Genomic DNA, 19,592 nt, shown 5'->3' with positions numbered 1-19,592 from the left:
GATCCAAAACTGGACCCACAAAATACCATGTCCAGTTTAATTTGGATCCATTCCAGACTGGTTCCAAAATAGTCTGATGTAAAGGCTTATCCAGTCTGTTATTTTGACCCAAATCTTTTGGAACTGGTTCCTTGTATACCCCAGCTTAGTAGGCTACTATCTAAATACAGAAAGCTTTCTACTGTATGACAGTCTGGCTTCATGTGCACGTACAGTACATGCATTTATCCCATGCCTTGAAGATTACAGCCAAACCGAAACCTAAGCCGCTAGTTTGCTGTATTTTTTAAACCAGCTCAGTTTAGATTTTTGGAGGAAATTTCTGAATATGAATGAACAATTAAATTGAGTCAATCTCTCGAATCCGACATTCAAAATATTAAATCTTTGGAAAAAACCTGATACATGTTGTGTACTAGAGATGAAAAATGTTGTGCGGACATCATGGAATTTGCCAAGCAGCGAACAAAACCCAGGAACGCATGAGTAAACAGCTTTACATTGCGACCATTCTCACATCCAAACACAGGCAGACAAGTCTCTGTGTTTGAGGCGGCGTGACGTAAGCGTCACGTTATGCACTATTTGATCCCATACATTACAATCACTGTAATTTGTGACAATTGACCTGTAATTGACGATCAATGTCTGGGATCAGAAGATGCGAAATTCAGTATTTTATGGAGCATTTCTCATGATCAGTTGACTCAAGCCGAGGTCAATTGTTACAAATTACAGTGATTGTATGGGATCAAATAGTGCATATCGTGACGCTTACGTCACGCGTCCTCAAATACAGAGACTTGTCTGCCTGTGATCCAAACAAAACAAAATATTCTAAAAACAAGAATTTGCAATGACTTAAACACCAACAGCACAACTTATTAATTTTATAGCTGTATGTATAATCTGGTGGCTTTTTCCTAAAGCAGATGGAGGATTCCAAACTGAATACGGTAACACTAAAATAAAAGCTCCTGACAAGTTTCACCTTTATTTACGTATATTCATCTAATGTTGTACAGCCTTTTGTGTGTATTCCTCAAGCAATGTATACATGTATGCATTACTAGAAGAAGAGGCAGCAGATGAAATACTGTAGTTATGCAATGTTTTCTCGTGGCATACCATAAATATCCCACTTGTAACTTGATTTTTTTGTACAGGCTCATGTGTATGTTAAAATGGTTTTCAGATTAAATCTGTTTCCAGCCTAGTTAAATTGTTTTAACCTGAAAATAGCAATCTATTGGACTTTCTGTTAATGAACTCAAGTTATTTTATGTAATTGTAAAAGTGTTATCTTCAGCTTAAAGCAGATTACCCATGATGTAATTTGAGGGGAGCAGGGATAGCGCAGTGGTGAGAGCGCTCGCTTCCCACCAATGTGGCCCGAGTTCGATTCTCGGACCCGGCGTCATATGTGGGTTGAGTTTGTTGTTGGTTCTCGTCCTTGCTCCGAGGGTTTTTCTCCGGGTTCTCCGGTTTTCCTCCCTCCACAAAAACCAACACTTCTAAATTCCAATTCGATCGGGAATCCGAGGGCCACAGGTTTGTCAGTCGAAAGACTGTTATGTGCAACCCTCGTAAAACAAAGTTGATTTGATTTAATCTATATGTAGGTCAGAAAGGGAGATTACTTTATGGTTAGTAAACACGTATGATTTTTCAGTATTCACAAGTTGCAAAGAATTACTATACCGTAAGGATGAATGAGCACAGCAAGCGAATGAGTTTGTTATTCTTCATAACAAGTGAATAAAAATTGTACAAAGGAACTACCCATGATGTAATTTGTTCATTATATCAGTACTGAGATATTATTACAAACTTCAATGAAAAATTAACATCACTGTGGGAGAGTAGCAAAGAAAAAGCTGTTCACTTAACTGCAAAGAATTATGCAGGTTTACTAAAATAATTATAAGTAATCTACAAAGCAAATAGGGCCATTGTGTTTACATTAGTGATCACAGCATGAAAATGTTATGTTTCAAATATAAGGCAGAAATCATTTAGCAACTTCAGTTCTTGATATTCTCCATTTTCTACAATCCCTTTTGAGAGCTTTTCTTTGTATCTCGATTTTTCTTCTAGACATTAAAAAAATTCTCCAAAATCCATTGGTTAAGCCATGTTAGAATATTTACAGCAACAAATAAAGTTCTGCCATCTCAGACAGCGTGAAAAAACCTGCTTTTTAAAAGTGAAAATAATTGTAACAAGGTTGTGATTGATCATAGTGATTTTTCACTAGTAACACAAATTACATGTAAGAGAATACATAGATATTTACTCCAGGCTTTTGTAAGGAGTGGAGTGAACATTAGGTTGAATCCACGTGTTGGCATTTTTCCGAAAAGGCACAAACGGAACATTAAAAATATAGAACTGGCAGGTTTTGCTGTATCTGGAGTGAAAATAAGTTAAATCTAGCTATCTACGTGGTGGTATTTCAACAGAATGGCCTAAGATCGTCATTTATAGTGCATTATGTAGTACTATCATATTCGATTCTTTTGCACCTCAAGTGAACATTGGGTTAAATCAACGTGTTAGCATTTTTCCAAAAAGGCCCAAACTATAAATGTTTAGCCTCATACTGGCAGGTTTTGCTGAATCTGGAGTGAAAATAAGCTTTAGCCTTCGTTGTGGTACTTCTGCATAAGTGCCTAAAATCGTCATTTTCAGTGCCTCATGTAGCACTTTCTTATTCGATTCGTTTAGACCTGGAGTGAACAGTGAGGCGAAATCCACGTGTTGCCATTTTTCAAAAAAAGCTTGAATTTTACATTTCAAGCCTCAAACCGGCAGGTTATGCTGGATCTGGGGTGAAAACAAACTTTAATCTACGTGGTGGTATTTCAACACAAAGGTTCAAAATCGTCAATTTCAGTGCCTCGTGTAGCACTTTCTTGTTCGGTCCTTTTGGACCTCGGGTGAACTTTAGGTTGAATCCACGTGTTGGCATTCTTCCAAAAAGGCCCAAGCTGTACATTTCAAGCCCCAAACTGGCAGATTATGCTGGATCTGGAGTGAAAACAAGCTTTAATCTACGTGGTGGTATTTCAACACAAGGGCTCAAAATCGTCAATTTCAGTGCCTCGTGTAGCACTTTCTTATTCGGTCCTTTTGGACCTGGAGTGAACATTAGGTTAAATCCACGTGTTGGTATTTTTCCAAAAAAGGTCCAAACTGTACATTTTTAGCCTTATACTGGCAGGTTTTGCTGGATCTGGAGTGAAAATAAGTTAAATCTATTTGGTGGTATTTCAACACACGGGCCCAAAATCGTCATTTTCAGTGCATTCCTTATTCGATTCTTTTGCACCTCGAGTGAACATTGGGTTGAATATTTACTCCCCCCCCCCCCCTCTATAGTTTTTTTTTTCCTTTTCTGACACGAGGTACTTATAAACTCACAGTGGGGAAAGTTTGAGAACAAAAATCAATGTTAGAAGAACGTCCTTGAGCAATAGACTACACTTTCAATAGGTTTACCGGCGCAATTAAGCCAAGCAAGATGGTATGAGAACACTCAAAAAACTTGTCAGAAGGAATTAAGATTCTTATAGGATTTGGATTCCATAAATATGCCCGTTGATCGTCGCAGCCCTATGCGCCAACTTGGCGCCAGGGGACAAGTGAAGTTGATCGTCGCAGGGGAATTGTAAAGCTAAGTGGAAATTTATGCGTTTATTGAAATGCCTTATTTGAATTACACTGCATTACACAGCCTGAATTTTTCAAGTTGAAGTCTAAAATTCCTGATGCCATCACAATAATATCACTTGTTTATCGCTTCAGTACATTTGCATGGTAATATTTAACAAAAATGAAACACCATTCGTAGTTTCCATATGTCTTAAGGCTCTTAAATTTTTGAAGTGAAACTGGCGACATTGTCCCTTTAAAAGCGTCTTAAAGCCTGGTTTTCACTACTGACGCAAGCTCAAGCACAAGCACAAGCGCAAGGATAACAGCTCATATTTCTCCGTGAAAACGGCTTCGACTCAAGCAAAAACACAGGCGCATTACATTTGGATGCTTGTGATTGTGCTTGCGGCAAGCACAAGCAAAAGGATTAAAATTTGTCCTTTTTGCGTGATCGCGCTTGTGCTTGCGTCGCTAGTGAAAACCGGGCTTAAAGGATAGCATATAAAACACCGATTGTAAGCAATATGTTTTCGCCGCCTCCTTTATTTGAATAAAATTGAATACAGCTGCCATACAAAGCCAGTTTTTGTAACTTAATAGTTGACATTTTGGACAAACCTCTGCTCATGTCACTAAAGTTCTTTGTGTAACACTGTTATGTAGGTTGAAAGGAATCTTGTGTTGTCTCCATCATTTACAACACGCAGCGATGACCAGATCTCCAACCCACTGACCATACTGACCGCAGCGCCCATGACACTTGATGCTACTACTTCCGAACGTGGCCTGGTTGATGTATGTGTGAGTGGCGGTGTATTGCCTCAGAGCACGCATATGGCCCGCGTGACGAGTGAATCCGGCTGGACATGATCCACTAGCCAGAATACAGTAATGACCGGGAGGCCATTGGCCTGCGAGAAAACGAAATTTATACGAATTTATATGATTGGATAGACAGTCAAGGAAAATGCTTAAACTTTACAAACTTACCAATAGCCTCTTGCAACTCTTGTTTTGTCTTTTCGAGGTCACTCTTGACGCTCTGCAACAGCGAAGCCAGGCTCCAAAGGTAGTTTGCTAATGCAGGCAAGCAGTCGGGTTTCTATTTGAAAGAAAGATTAATTTATATTTAGTTTCCAATACAAAACCAATATTACTTTGAATTAATCAATTGGTTAAACTTTCAAAGGTTGTCTTAATATAATTTCTACGACTTTTCTGCTCTCTGATCAAAAGAGTGTTTCCGAGAATTTTACCTAATTCATGACCGGAGTGCACAAACCATACCCTATCTGGAACCAAAAAAAGTCAAAAATCTATACCTTTTATTAGACCGGCCGAAAGGGCTCGAAAACCATACACCTTGGCGATGTACATACCTACATTGCTTGTATAGGGAAGTATATATGGGCAACAAACCCGTCCGGCACCTAATGTTCCCATGTTATCTTACAGTATTGTAAAGCGACCCAGTACACGCACAAGTGCAAGTACAAATGTACGTAGGACCATTAGTTTTAATGTTTTTAAATCATACAATACAAAGTAACTATGACCAGAAACATGCATACCGTAGTTGGAACGTGTTCTGAAGGCGTGCTTGGTGTTGGTTTTTCTGTGGCCGTCGTTATCGGGGGAAGAGGTCTCGTTGAATTTTTTCTTTTGGTTACTGGCGTTGGCGGTGTTGTCTGGTTTAACCGTGGTGATAGAGTTCTTGTACCATTAGGGACCTGAGTTGTGTTGCGGCTCTGTGTAAATATACAAGCAAAAAGGTCATGATTAAGCGAAAAGGTAGCGGGGCTGCAAACTGTGGCAACTGGTATCAACTACTGTTGTTGAGATACGAGTTTAAAGCCCCTATGAACCTTTCAATTGAAAAATCTGTGTCCTTCTCTATCCGTTCTTCTGTCCAATAAAGCGACTCAGAGGTTATCCAAGACCTTTTGTATTTGTGTCAGACTTGCTTTCAGTGATTGGAAGAAATTGTAAATTCTGAAAACACTGATAGTGTTAGTAACAATAATTTTGAAGTATGTTCTCACTTGTTTACAGTACTGAGAGAAATCACTGCGACGAAGGACTTTATTGAAATTCTAGGTTCTCGGCAGCATTTGCGAGACAATCAAAATTGTAGCTGTTTACCATCCGATATCATATTAGTTTTGGGGGCGCCTTCAGTTGCTTTCGGTAATCTTCGCCGGCTTCATCTTTAGAAATCCATAGTTCATCTTTATAAACTTCTTAGGATGGTTCTCAGATAGGGATAGCAACGTACGAGAATGCTCGCAACAAAGCCAAAGAACAGGTAATCGTCCAGAACCTTGGGATCTGTCTGCTAAACGCATTTAATTGAGCAATTCTGCTGCAAAGTTCGATACCGTCTTTGCAGATTAATACATGTTTTTCCCCAGACGGGATTGCCGTAGGTTTTTTCAGCAGGCTTTATTACTAAGGGAAAACAGCCATTGAATGCTAAGTACTTTTACAGATCATTGTTGCAACCATAGAGCGCTTTCTATGACGTCACGGCAGCCATAGTTGTGTTCCAAAACAAAGAAACGGCGGTCATATTGGTGTTCCAAGGCATCCCTCCAGGAATTAAACTAGTTTTTTAGGTTAAAATCGTTTCTTGTTTTAGTAAACCAATATGGCCGCTGGTGACGTGAGTGAAAACGCTTATTATCAGGGAACCAATCAGGGAACCAATCATGATTGAGGATTTTGATATTCATACCATATGATAAATGATTAGAAAGTAACATACCGCAGTTGTAGCTTTTTCTGAAAATGTTCTTGTTGTTCGTCTTGTCGCGGGCGTAGTAACTGGGCGAGAAGTTGAGACTTCTGCAACAGGTGTCGGCAAAGTCGCCTGAGCTAATGCTGGTGAAAGAGTCGGCTGAGGGAAGGGACCTTTAAAAGAAATACCGTGGCAACCATAACTTTTCCCTCTTTTATTAATTTAAATAATTTAATGATGCTTTTTAATAAAAAAGATGTATCGGATCTCACAGCATCTATCTTTTGTGCAACTGCTAATGTTAATTAAATAATTAATTTTAGTTTATTTGTTTCCTAGAAGGTTATTTTCGGTAATTATTTAATACAAAGTTTTCATTTCAATGTAGTCCAGTTTTGATCAACCGTACGCGTTTTAACATCGTTGGTTGGTTTTCTTCTGTACTTTTCTACAGTTTAGTTTAAACTTTTATTTAGAGATGTCTTTAGATTTTAGGCTCGTTTGTGTGTAAACATCCTCGGAGACTAAGGGGCCGTTTGTAGGGTCGAGGGAAAGTCAAAGCAGAGGTGTATTTCCCACCGTTTTGACACTCCCTGTCTTTTGGGGGCCTCCGAGAATGGTGTATATAAGAATTATCTTCATTTTATAAAGGGAGCGTACAAAACAAAAGCACAAGCAGTTAATGGTTCATAGTATGCTGGTATGACACATTTTCTCTAGCCTCATTTCACACGTAACATGCGTATGAAAGACTCTCTTCACAAGCATAGTCTGATTTGAGTCTGAGAACAACATTTCTTATTATAATTCCTTACATTCAATTGATCCATGGACTTGGAACACGACACAGGAGCTTGTGGGCTGATCGTTAGAAGCCTGAGATCGACATTGTATTGCGACCCTAACAAGGCGACCAGCGGTAATGTTCACGAATTGGGTTGAGCCAGCTCTGATCTGAAAGACGAAATATGAAAAACAGGATTAGTTAGCTACTCAACATGTACTGTTTACTCCCAGGAAATCAAATTCTTAAATAACCGAAACAAAGTCTCAAGTTGCATTAAACAACAGATTGAAAGTAGAGGTAAATAGCTTCATATGACAGCACTTAACAAAAGCTTTCATTTAAAAGGTCACACACTAGGGTTTTTACCCACAAAATGTTAAGTTATAACCCCTTTAAACATCATGAAAAACAGCACTGCCTTAAAACACTGCTCAATTCAAATAGTCATACACTAGGATCAACGATTTCATTTACAAACTCAAAAGTTAAAACCACATTACTTCATGCAAGAGTTGATTCTGGCTCACAACCGTACAGTTTAAATGTTTACAAGAATGCCTGATGCCCCCCGTCCATTCCCCCATCCGCCCCCTACTCACAGCCCCCATGCATCACCAGCTCTGTTCCTGTTCCAATTGTGAAGACCTACCCTAATTCTCAAATTATTCGTCGACCAACCAGGAGTCAACTCTATAGCGTCAAGCACACTTTGCTGTGTTATTGATCTCCAGGAACCAGTACAATCGAGGTACTGCACATAAAATCGATTTCCGTAGAAGAAGCTACACGTCTTGTTGGCAGGGACATTTACATCTTTTTCTCGAATAGAATCAGTCGGGAAAAAAGTTAAACGTTGGTTTGTTGTTTCGTCTGTGAAAAGAATCTGGCAGCCTGCGAGAATAATTAAAAGTACGAAATAAGCTGATTGAAATTTATATTGGCAAGTAGCAAATACAACTATAACATACTTCCTGATACAATTTATTATAAAAAAAAAAAAAAAACACTCGGCTTAAGAAAGTTTGGTTAAGTTAGTTCTCTCGTCGACCAACGAAAAAGTATAAAACACTTCGCAACGAAGTAAGACCGAAGAAAACAAAAAGATATTTAAAAAGTAGTTGGTTAAAATTATTTTTTTTCCATGCTAGGGACGCACTTTTGTAGCAAGGCTAGAAATCGTGGGCCTTACCTGGGGAGGGATTAGTTATCTTCCAGGAGGCCAAACCTCGTCGTTTAAAATAGCAACAATATATGTTTGAAACAACGTTGTTGATACGACAAAGAACACTTCGCAGTCTCTTGAATTGCGAAACTAGTCAACAGCGTATATGTTTGCATTCTTTGAGACCTTGCACATGCATTACACCTGCAAAGTTTTGAACAAGATCAGCAGAGACTTGTGATAATTTACTGCCACGAGGAAAGCTCTCGAATATTGATTATCCACATACAAAACCTGTCTTCCCGTCTTTCATAGAGTTGTACCGCTCGACAGAACTCTCTTAGTGAAGTGTTTATTGAAAGCCAGATGTGAGACATTGAACTTCAAGAACCACGTTAACCAAACATAAGGGAATTATAATTAAGAGTGGAATTTTGGCAGTAATGCCTGCGCTCAACAATAATGGAAATTCTGAAAATCAGCAGCCTGCTGATCGATGTTTTAGTAGTTAAGATTGATCAAAACCCCAAATTAATTAACTAGCTAACTATCGAGAAATGTTGGTCATACCTGCTTGATGACGAACACGGCTGACTTGAGTACAGCCATAACTCGGCTCGAAGAAGCCTGTCGTCTGGCTTTGTATATCATTGCAAGTACACCAGCATATCGCAAGCACAGAGCCGTTAAATTTACTGCATTGTGGCTGGCCACCAGGGCACTGAGAAGATGGCAGAAGGAAATCGTCACTATGAAATGTGCTATCACGCACGATTCTAAGGACCTCGGCCAAACTGCAGCCCATGATTGCCGTCATGAACAGCAGGAAGCATGCAGAGGATACAGACGATATAGCCATTAGCTTTATGTTTTTTTTTTTATATCAGACAGTCAGCGGAAAAGATATATATTTTGGCAATGACTGTCGAATCGTAGTTGCACTTGTCTCTGAAATGAAACAAAAAACACTACTTCGCTTCACTTCTTCCAAACAAGACCTTTCACCTTCGTATTTCAAAGAGTACTTGTAAAATTAACACTCGCTGAAACTGCTGGAGGCATTAACCGTACACGATCGAATTGGCACCTGAAATGAATAACGGAAACTTGATTTTTCAACCATAAGTATAGTCTACGATATTGAACCAATGGAGTTTTTATTCCTAATTAGTAATTTATAATTGATTGACAGAAGGTTATAGCTTCGTATGGGTCGGTCGCTTGATGTAGTGGTAAATTATCGGATCCTATATTCAGGTATTCAGGAAGCATATGACGCATGAATATGTGATCTGATACTATGACTCAGTGGCTTGCTGTTGAGCATGAATATATTGCAACATTTTTTTTTCAAGATAAAACTTATATTTTTTAGGAATAAAGAAAATGAAACAACCCGAACATTTTATTCGTTAAAAACCTTGAACCAGGTTCAATTCCATTAGCTTTTACCGTATAATACCACGGGATTCTCAATTTGTTACAAATTGAGAAACCCGTGATATTATTATTTGTCCTAGAAAAAAATAGACGTTTTTACCTTCGATCTACTCATATATTTTTAAGCTCTCATATACAGTGAAGAGACGCATCTTCAGTGTCAGTGGCAATTTCTATTATATATACTTGAAAATGCGCCTATGATGAAAAGCAGTTAGATGTGTCTATAAGGAAATTTGAAAGCTAACCGATGGGGTTGGGGTGCCAATTTACTTAGAATAAAGCCACTATCAGTTTCAAACTTTTCGTCCTTCTTTTTTTCCAAAAAAATCCAATCAGATCAGACCTATTTCCCGCTCATTAACATTGAAAAGCAGAGCTCGCATTTAAGAATTGGCATTTGTTAAAAAATAACACATGGCTCGATATAAACACCATTTCTCAGTTATATTTACTCTTATCTATGTCTCTTCCGGTAGCAAAAAAATAACCCTTGTCATTGCCAGTAGTCAAGGACAAAACTAATGTTATGCAAGAAGAACTGAAACACAATATAATCAAGAGGCTGTCGACGCACTTCTTACTGTTTTATTGGCTACAAGAGGACAATCTTTAACTTCCTCATTCTTAATATAGTTTACTTCAAAGTTGATACATTTCCTATAAAAATCTGCTTTTAGTAAATATATTAACCTCAACATTAGAAAACTTTGTGAATACTTTATGTTACTTCAGTTAGGGTTGTGTAAAGTCTAGCCAAAAGATAGTTCGGTTTATTTCTACTTTATTTCTCTTATTTCTACGCTATGACAAATCGGAAATTTTTTATTTTCAAAACTTATCTGAAATTTAGCATTAGAACTTTAAATCCTTTAAATCATTGTTTAGAAGGGCTTTTTTAAAGTCTCATTTTTTTATCGCAAATTTTAAACAAGGTACTAAGTTTATCTCCCTGGTAAATCAGTTCCTTCGGCAAATTCCATATTAACCGGCGATGAATTCTTCAAGACAAAACTGCAGGCTTCATTAGTTCCTCCTGAAAAAAGCATTTAAAACCTCTTAAAATAATAAAGGTAACTATAAACTGTACCTAATCAGATTAGTAAATTTGATTCATGGTGGTCGAAGTGTGTGAATCATGACAAAGCGTTATCGGTAATTTCACAACTTTGAGCAAACATATTGAATTGCTTCCGGACTCTTAAATAAACATATATTAATAGTGTTTTTTGATTGCTATTTATATGTTCCACTTGTACGCTGAGTCAGCATTATATGTTAAATTCAAATATCAATTTCAATAAACGAACATTCTGGAATTTGGTATATATTAAAGGGACTGTGTCACGGCTAAGTTAATTTTGTGTTATTAAATTTTGTCAAATATTCGCTATGAAGCTAAATGTTTGCAAAGAAGTTAATTCTATGATTCTAAATGACAAAACCATAGCTTCAGTTGCAGCCAAATGTGTCTCCCGGGCGTTAAAATTTAAAGTTACAAGCAGACGAGATGGACTTTGAAAACTGTTCCGCCGGACCACATTTCAAAAACCCATATCGCAATCCATTTCAATCTTCGACACTTTTGGCCATCCGTACCTTCTGTTGCATTTGGTCTGTTATTTAAATATTCCTTCACTGTTTTAAGGGGTTGTTTTATATATGTAAACGAATTTGATGGTCTTTCTCTATGCCTAAGTTTGGCTAAAATATGTGACACGGTCCCTTTAACAAAAGCTACATTTATCTTAAGCAGCCTTCACACGACAAATTAAAGTTGGCAAACTCATGTCGGCAAACTCAAGTTGGTGGGTGTGAACGACACAACGTCAACAGTTGGCAAACAGTTGGTGAGAACAGAGACAAGTTCTATTTTGTCGTCAACAGTTGGCCAACTTGTTTGCTGTTGTTGCGTCGTTCACACACACCAGTTTGAGTTTGCCAACACGAGTTGGCCAATAGTTTGTCGTGTGAAGGCCGCTTTAGTAGCGTTATCTTACATTAGTTGGTTTAATCAAATCGGTCTAATCAAAGATGCCAGTTGTCTAAAACGTGTGTTTAAAGGGATTGAAACCCAGCTTTAAAAAGATAAGTTAAAAAACCCTGTAACTTAACATACATGCGGTGAAATAGCTAACTTCGTACACAAAGAACATTACCTTGTATGTAAAGTGGCGTTTCCCAGACTTTCAGGTAATCCTTCTAACTATAACTATTAACTATTCCAAAATTGGAAATTAATCATTACGTGCAAAGTACTATCCGAGAGTAAAACCTAGTTTATAACAACATTTTATTTAGAAAACAATATTTTTTGTCGCTAACTTTAAGCATCTTTTTGACAACGTTCATATTCGATTTACTTAACAATAGACTTCTGTAGTTACACGCGCGTCTAACTCAACAACTGGTGGTCTATTATGTTACAGTTTATAGAGAGATTTTGGCTCAAAACGTTTATTCGTTGTCAACAAAATGCTATAGAGGGTTTACCATTGGTACATTTTTGTGTTTACAGTTTCATACTATATATGTAACTCCAAAAGAGTTAAAAAAAATACCTCCAAATAAAGTTATTTGTTGAACGTGAGTCTCTAATTTTATCCTTTCACTTGCTCCTGTAGATTTTAAAGCTGGTGTTGAATTCTATTTCCGCGTGTTTCTGGTCGTTTCTGCGGGTAAACTCAGCTTGATGTACATGTGTCTCGGCCCGCCCCTACACTCATTGTGATCTTAAACAATCTAAGCTGTGTGTAGAGGGATTCATTCTGTGTTTAAACTTCTGCAGTCAAGAGCTCCAACCTTACTTTTCAAAAGGTAAGACTTTCAAAGGCAATTATTGTTTACGCGACATTTTATATTAATTGTGTAAGACTCTCTCACCGATCGTAGGGCGGTGATTTGATCGGCATTCATTTCTTGCACGTTATTATTATGATCAATCTTGTTTTATTTACCGCCTTGTTTTTTTTTTTGCTCTTCAAACATCCTCCATTTGTATGTGTGATGGATTTTACTCGATCTTTCCCACTACCTTTTTCTTTTTAGAGTTTTATTAAAAATAACGTAGCATTTCACCCATATTTCCTTGTTCGAATTTTAAAGCCGAGAATTTGTCTAGCATCTTCCGTTTCGGAAATCAAATATCAATTTCATGTCTTAATTTTTAAAACTTATTTGCATCTTACCAATCTTACTTAAATTAAACTTGCAACTGAAAGAAAGCCGAATTTCTCTGTTTATCCTTGAAATTTTTTGTCAAGCAGCTCTGATATTTTTTATAAGTAGTTGCTATTTGAATTCACTAATTTAAGATTGCACTACTCATCTATTTGAGCTGACTTTGAATACGTTGTGGTTGTGGTTTGAATAGAGGTTTAAATTAAATGTGTCTTCGGCCGTCTTAGCAAAGTTTTCTGATTTTTTTTTTTTTGTGAAAGCAGAAATTTAAGGACCGGCTGTAAGGAAACTATTCCACTTGTCATTAATATGTAAGCAGTTTGAGAACAAAAGAATTTCTGAATTCAGTTTTTCCTTACGGTTTTTTAAGCGACGCTTTTACAAATTTAAGGCACTTTCCAATTTAAGAGGCCCCGCCTTTAAAAAGACCAAAAATAATATCTACTTTCACACAGTTTTCACGATTTACTTATCGCACAGTTACAGCAACGGCGCCCAAAAGTGTGACCACTTTTAATTTATTCACATTCTTCCGTGCAGATTTAATCCAATCAGAAGTCAACTGGAGCCTGTCCTTGGCTTCTGATTGGATGGTGGTTGCACGAAAGAATGTGAATTAATTAAAGGTGGTCACACTTTTGGGCGCCTTGCTGTAAGCAGTCCTTGTGTTTTACGTTAAACCACCACGCCACAAAGGGGCATGTGGTTGCAACATGTCCCTGCTACAAAGGAACTTCTATGCAACGGACGGCTAAGGGATTGGCAAAATATGTTCACCATAACGAGGTTTCGTTGTATCGGGGTTCTTTTTCATACATTTTACCATAACTGGACCGAAAATCAGAAAATATCGTTCGTTATACATATGACTTCGTTGTTTATAGGTTCGTTAAATCGAGGTTTTACTTAACATTTTCTTGTGTGTATAGTACATGATCTGATTTTGTCTCCGGCATGTATCGCTGCAAAATGTCCCTGCAACAAGCCCCGTTGTATATTAGCACCTTTGGAGAACATTCGAATTGTTTACATTTTTTACAAGTTCAATAGTTCAAAGGGGCTATGTCACGGGAACCCATAAAAAAACATTATCTTTGAACCTCTTAAAGAAGATATAACCTTAGTTTGCGAATAGAAATCAAGCTAAAGCTATAAATATCGATTTTTTGAAGACGCGCGGAAACAACTTGATAAAGTAAGCATTTCTTTTTCAAGTTGCAATCCGTTTCCATCCGAGCCATCCGCAGCCAAAGATGCCAAATTATACAGTTTTAGTGCTCTAATATAGCAATTTTTAATAAAAGTGGACTATTTTTTTAACGTTTCCTGCGACACAAATATAAAATTTGGCTGTTCAAAAAACTGGTATAATCCTTGACATAGCCCCTTTACGCGGCTTTTATTTTCTTGGTGTATTTATTGGGACCTCGTACATTATTAATTTCACATGTTTCCCCAGGAAACTGAAGATGGCTTTCAAGTTCGCCTGTATATTTCTGCTTCTGTCGGTGGTATTTCTATCCACCCAAGCCAAACACGTCAAGAAAGACAAAAGCAAGCAAAAGGGTATGTATTACCTTTGGTTTTGCATTCGTAACTTATAAACCGATAGAGCAGTTTCCGATTGAGTGTCGTAAAATCAATACCAAAGTAATCACTCTGGCCAATCAAAAAGGACACAGACACTCCAGTGAACCAATCAGAACTCGAAGCAAATACATGAAGCCGGCACGAAGCGCGAGAAAACGTGCGCGATGGAGTCACGATTGGTTTTGGTTGGCTGGGAAAGTGGCGCGAGAGTTTTTAACCAATCACTAAACGTAGTAATGCAAAACCAATGCAAACGTGGATTACTTTTGATACTCAAGTGAAAACCCGCTCTATTCTTCTGCAGTGACAGTAGTTAATGAGTTCTAGGAGTTAATTTCAGTTCAATTCTCCTACGGTATAACGATTACAAAATTACAAATAAAACCTAAGCTGCATCCCATAAAAAAAAATCAAATGACTTGACTTGCATCCATATGATGGCATCTAACTTTTGTCACTCAGTGGAAATACGGAAATGCGGTCGGTGCGTTTAGGGTTAGTAATTGAGATTGGACTTCATTGTTGATAGGTGATTAAAAGTCTGGAACCCTTTATTTAAACTTGTGAAATGGAATAAAATACAGGACAATGACACGCAATGAACCCTTTAACCGTCATCAAATCGCGGTAATCTAGATAAAGTCAAGCTCATGCACGAGTCCATAACAGCTTCGGGAAGGTGATTTCTTACATAATAATATACATACAAAAATTTCTGCATGCTCATTGGCTGAGAGCACGTCAATTAATCCCAAACAGTGCAGAAAGTTGAAATTGAGCGCAAAAAGTTGAAATTGAGTGCAGAAAGTTGAAATTAAATTTAAATTTTTGTATGTGTATTATTAACAAGTAATCACATGATTTTTCTCGTACAATTTGGGATAAATCAGCACTCGTAAATTTTTCAAAGACTACGGGCTCGTGCAATTTGGTTAGCCTTTGAAAAATTTACTCGTGCTGATTTATCCCAAATTGCACTCGAAATCGTGTGATTACCTATACTAGGTAATTTAGTCGGATACAGTTAAAAACCCACAAATTATAAGAATCTAGTGAAAGAGAGTGCATTTAGACCCGCTTTAGATAAGAACCCGATTAAGCCTATAGTTCTAAACAGTTTCTTATTTTGTAAAATTCAATTACTCATAGGTCTTAGGTACAAAGGTATAAAGGACCAAAAAAAGAAATAGGATAACCCAAAATAGTGTTTGTATTTGTTCAGACTGCAGCCATTTAGACATAATTGTATACATATTTTATATGAACAATAGACTGCAATTCTATTCTACCAGCAACAAGCAACTCTTTTCGTAAGAAAAGGAGAGCCCTTTTAAGAACCTAAATAGCCTAATTTCCAAGTAAACATCAATTATATAAGAATCTTTTTAGGCTACTTATACGTGGGTTCTTACTTATTTCAACGTTTATGCGTGATCGGTGAAAAATTGGGTTTAAATCTTTTTATTATGCGACTTAATGTGTTTTCTACCTGTACTCTTTTCAGATCAAGTAATGCCTAAAGTTCGTGAAAATGTCGTCTATAAAGGAAGAACATTCGATTGCGATAATCACCATACCACGGATAATTTTGGCCAATATTGCGGATGTGTGTTTCTAGCTTGCACTGGGGGTCAGGACTGCACTGGCGTGGCTCACTGCTTTATTAAAAATAACAATTATGATCCTTTACACATGACCGGTGAAGACTGTGGCTGCCACTGGGATAAATAATGTTATGTAGAAAGTGTAATGCATATCAATGTAAAAGAGAGTTAATAAAATGTCTTTGCCTGATGTGGAAATAAAATAAAGTTATAAAAACGGTTCCGACGCGCCGCTTATTATCCAGGTGTAGAAAACTCAATGACTAAAGGGACTATGTCCCCCCCCCCCACGGAAATTTCGCAGTTTTTTGGTCCAAACTGTTATAAAATAAGTGGTCCAGGCAAATTTACCCATGAAAAACATTGTCTTTGAACATTTAACGGAAGCATTCCGTCCAGTGGGGAGTAGAAATATTCCTAGCCACTAATGCTACCGAAACCGCGATAAGCTCCGGCAGTATGGGCCACTTGGATCGAGGCTTACCTTTCTCCTATGTCTCTAATCACCGTAAATAAACATAATTATATAGCTACAAACTACAAAACCAGTTGCAATACCATTGCAAATATAGCCGCCCCCCCAAAAAATCCATTTTACAATTTCTCGCGTTCAATGACTGTGATTTTAGTCCTGAACAAAAGTAAAGAAACATTTATCAACTTCGTTCTCATGCTCTCAAAGTCAGATTTCAAGTTCTCTTTATTCCCTTAAATTTCCCTTTTTTGTAAGGATCTGCTTGATCATTTTGGCGTTTATTATAACACCTTGTGGATTCGCAGCCGTGAGAATAGTTATCGTCCATGATAAACCAGTTTTCGAAAGTTTGTCGTCTATACGCGGAACCATACTGCGAGAATTGCTTGGCCTGCATTTTAATAAAGAATCCCGATTTCCTGAAGAACTGTTAACAGGATTGGGTCATGGGAAAAATTCACAATGGGGAAAAAAGGAAAGAGAGACGGAGAGAAAAAAAAACATTTCGAAATGTAAAAAACCTAGCGGCCAAGAGAAAGAAAACAATTCTGCTCATTACTGGGGCCAATCATATTACAGAATTCTTAGAATGCTACCGTTCCTGCTCTGAGAATAAAAGAATGAGTAAAAACTAAAATTCGATACCTCAAGCAAGCCAGTAAGATCAAATTATAGGCGAAGGCGGCTTTTTAGTTTCACATGTTTCACGAGATTTCCACTGGGCACTTAGAGATTTTTTTTCTACTTTCGGCCGAGATTGCTCGCGCTTGCTCGCCCAATGTGGCACGAGCAGGCCTGGCACTAGGAATCATGAACAGCCAAGATGGCGGACGAATTGAAAGAAGACACGAGCATATTGGCAGGTCTATTAACCACAACAGATCAGCTAGAATCACTCGAATCACTTGATGCAGCATTCACCACGAACACTGGTTCGTTTAGGCAAAGACATGTTTCCGATTCAGTAAGTATGGTCTCTGTTTTCAGTCGTAGATCGCTCGGGACGGCGGGTCACTTGTTTCCCTTGCAATTATAACATGATTTATTTCCGGACAAAAATGTTTTAAATTGAATTGAAGACCGTAAGATTCAATGCAGTATAGTCTGTTTAATTTTATTTATGTTGGTAACTTGAAATATTTAGCGATACCAAACCATTTGTAGAATATTTAGTGGAAATCTAGCAAACCTGGAAATGAATTACTGAAAGAGTCCACAGATTGAGGAAATCAAAGTTGACATGTATGTTAATATGTTTAGTTATATCCAAAAATATGGATGCTGGTACAAAATTTCTTACCTGCAGGTCTGCAATATTAACAGAATATTCATTAAAAATATCAAAATAAATTTTTGATTTAGCTAATGTATGAATATTAAACATTATAATTGGCTATATCCTTTATTTGTAATCACTAAAAAATCTCTCTACAGGTAAAGTACTTGCTTTAAAAAAAATAATATAAAACTGAGAGGAATTTATACATGTCTGGTATACAAATACTGTAGTCAGAAGAACTCAGATTCTGCAAGACACTCATCTTTGATAATCAATAATAAAGCTGAACAGTTCATTTTTTTTGTTTTGTTGTTTTAATAGGTCGACATTGAACTTGATCTGCCAGAGGTGGTTAACATGCCATCTTTAGAAAGCATTTTGAATGAGGTATAAAAAAGGATGAAATGTTCACAATCTAAATGCCAAGATTTATAATCAGGATAAATTTTTTAACAAGCTGATGATAAACATTTTATTCAGTAAGTAACACAGTATCAGTCGGGAATGAAAAGTTGAGTTTTCAGGGAGGGGGTAGGGAAGTGACATAGAGTCCTGAAGTCATTGCCTTAAATTGCTTAAGGTACAATGCTTCCCTCTTGTCTGGTATCCTTGGGTAGGTCACATACCGGTCAGTAGTTTCTATTTCTGCTAGCCTTTGGGATTGGCTGTTGCAAATACAAATTAAAAGCTACATGTATTATGCACCAAATCCAGAAATGCTGCGTGTACTGTACTCTCTGTGGATGGAATGCTAGTACCCACCTAATGAGATAGGTTTGGTCAACATGTTAGTTTAGCTCACGTTAACAATGATTTCTGCATGATTGAAATTCATCAGAAAGATGAAGATATCATTTCACTAGAGGATGACCCTGATCTAGCCAGTCTGCTTGATGACCAAGTGCTTTCCTCTTCTCTTGATTTAAATCCGAGGTAAGATGGTTTACACTGTAGATTTAGGGGTTATCAAATGTCATGTTTCAGTCTATTTTTCATCTTAGTTAATTTTTTATTTTAGCTTGTTACCACTGAGTAGTTTTTTTCTAACTATTTTTCTTTATGCTAGGTCAATAAGTAGAAAAAGAAAAACACCTCCCCTTCCTTAATGTCTGATAACCACCCCCACCACCCTTACTACCCTCCCCTACTGTTATCCCCCTCCCCTAAGAACTACTGAAACATCTATTTTTTTTCTTTGTGCACTGGATTTGAACTCTCAACCTCTGGATTTGCTGTCCAACCCCTTATCCACTTTACCACTTAGGAAATGTTGGGTGAACCACTATTTTTTTTTAAATATTATTTATGACTCCAACCTATACCCTAACTCCAACCCTATTATTAACCTAGTATAAAAAAATCAACAACCTGTAGTTGGAAAAAAAAAAAAAAAAAACTAACTAGTTAAAATAATAATAAAAAAATAACTGCAACATATACATTGATGTTTAATTCTAACTACACGTTTTGGGCTGAAAGTCAACATCATAAATATGTGATTGGGTTATTGACCAAGGGTAAGGTCGAGATGGCTCCATATTGGCTGTTCTTTTTTTGATTTGTTTTATGTGCTGAAACCCAGTCAAGGTCCATACATAATGACGCAAACAACAAAAAGGCCAAATTTTTTTCCAGGAAAAATATGGCCACTGGTAGTTTATTATTAATAAAAATACATTGT

At 37.2% G+C, this 19,592-nt stretch overlaps 3 protein-coding genes across 4 annotated transcripts; 2 read left to right on the top strand and 1 right to left on the bottom strand.

The window, feature by feature from the left end:
• Positions 1–4,230: 4,230 nt before the first annotated feature.
• Positions 4,231–9,557, bottom strand: LOC144640903 (uncharacterized). 2 transcript variants are annotated; one of them, XM_078499962.1, is made up of 7 exons: positions 8,914–9,557; positions 7,831–8,072; positions 7,210–7,348; positions 6,422–6,567; positions 5,229–5,405; positions 4,648–4,759; positions 4,231–4,568 (listed from the first exon to the last, which is right to left on the bottom strand). In XM_078499962.1, exons 1-7 carry the CDS (start codon positions 9,200–9,202, stop codon positions 4,348–4,350), a joined length of 1,326 nt encoding a protein of 441 aa, XP_078356088.1. In that variant the 5' UTR covers positions 9,203–9,557; the 3' UTR covers positions 4,231–4,347. The 2 variants fall into 2 exon arrangements, with proteins under 2 accessions (XP_078356088.1, XP_078356089.1); XM_078499963.1 differs by having other exon boundaries at positions 5,229–5,407; positions 6,427–6,567.
• Positions 9,558–12,496: 2,939 nt separating this feature from the next.
• LOC144640904 (uncharacterized) lies at positions 12,497–16,347 on the top strand. The gene is made up of 3 exons (XM_078499964.1): positions 12,497–12,600; positions 14,423–14,529; positions 16,058–16,347. Exons 2-3 carry the CDS (start codon positions 14,433–14,435, stop codon positions 16,282–16,284), a joined length of 324 nt encoding a protein of 107 aa, XP_078356090.1. The 5' UTR covers positions 12,497–12,600; positions 14,423–14,432; the 3' UTR covers positions 16,285–16,347.
• A 1,102-nt stretch (positions 16,348–17,449) lies between these two features.
• On the top strand, positions 17,450–18,844 carry LOC144640902 (uncharacterized; the record flags this gene model as incomplete). The annotated part of the gene is made up of 3 exons (XM_078499961.1): positions 17,450–17,596; positions 18,233–18,298; positions 18,750–18,844. Coding segments are annotated over exons 1-3 (302 nt in total), but the record flags the coding sequence as incomplete, so codon positions are not given.
• Positions 18,845–19,592: the final 748 nt, after the last annotated feature.

The sequence above is a fragment of the Oculina patagonica genome, unplaced genomic scaffold, assembly GCF_052425735.1.
Source record: "Oculina patagonica isolate OP01 unplaced genomic scaffold, crgOcupat unplaced55, whole genome shotgun sequence".
NCBI lineage: Eukaryota > Metazoa > Cnidaria > Anthozoa > Scleractinia > Oculinidae > Oculina > Oculina patagonica.
This window is presented reverse-complemented; position numbering and strand designations above follow the sequence as displayed.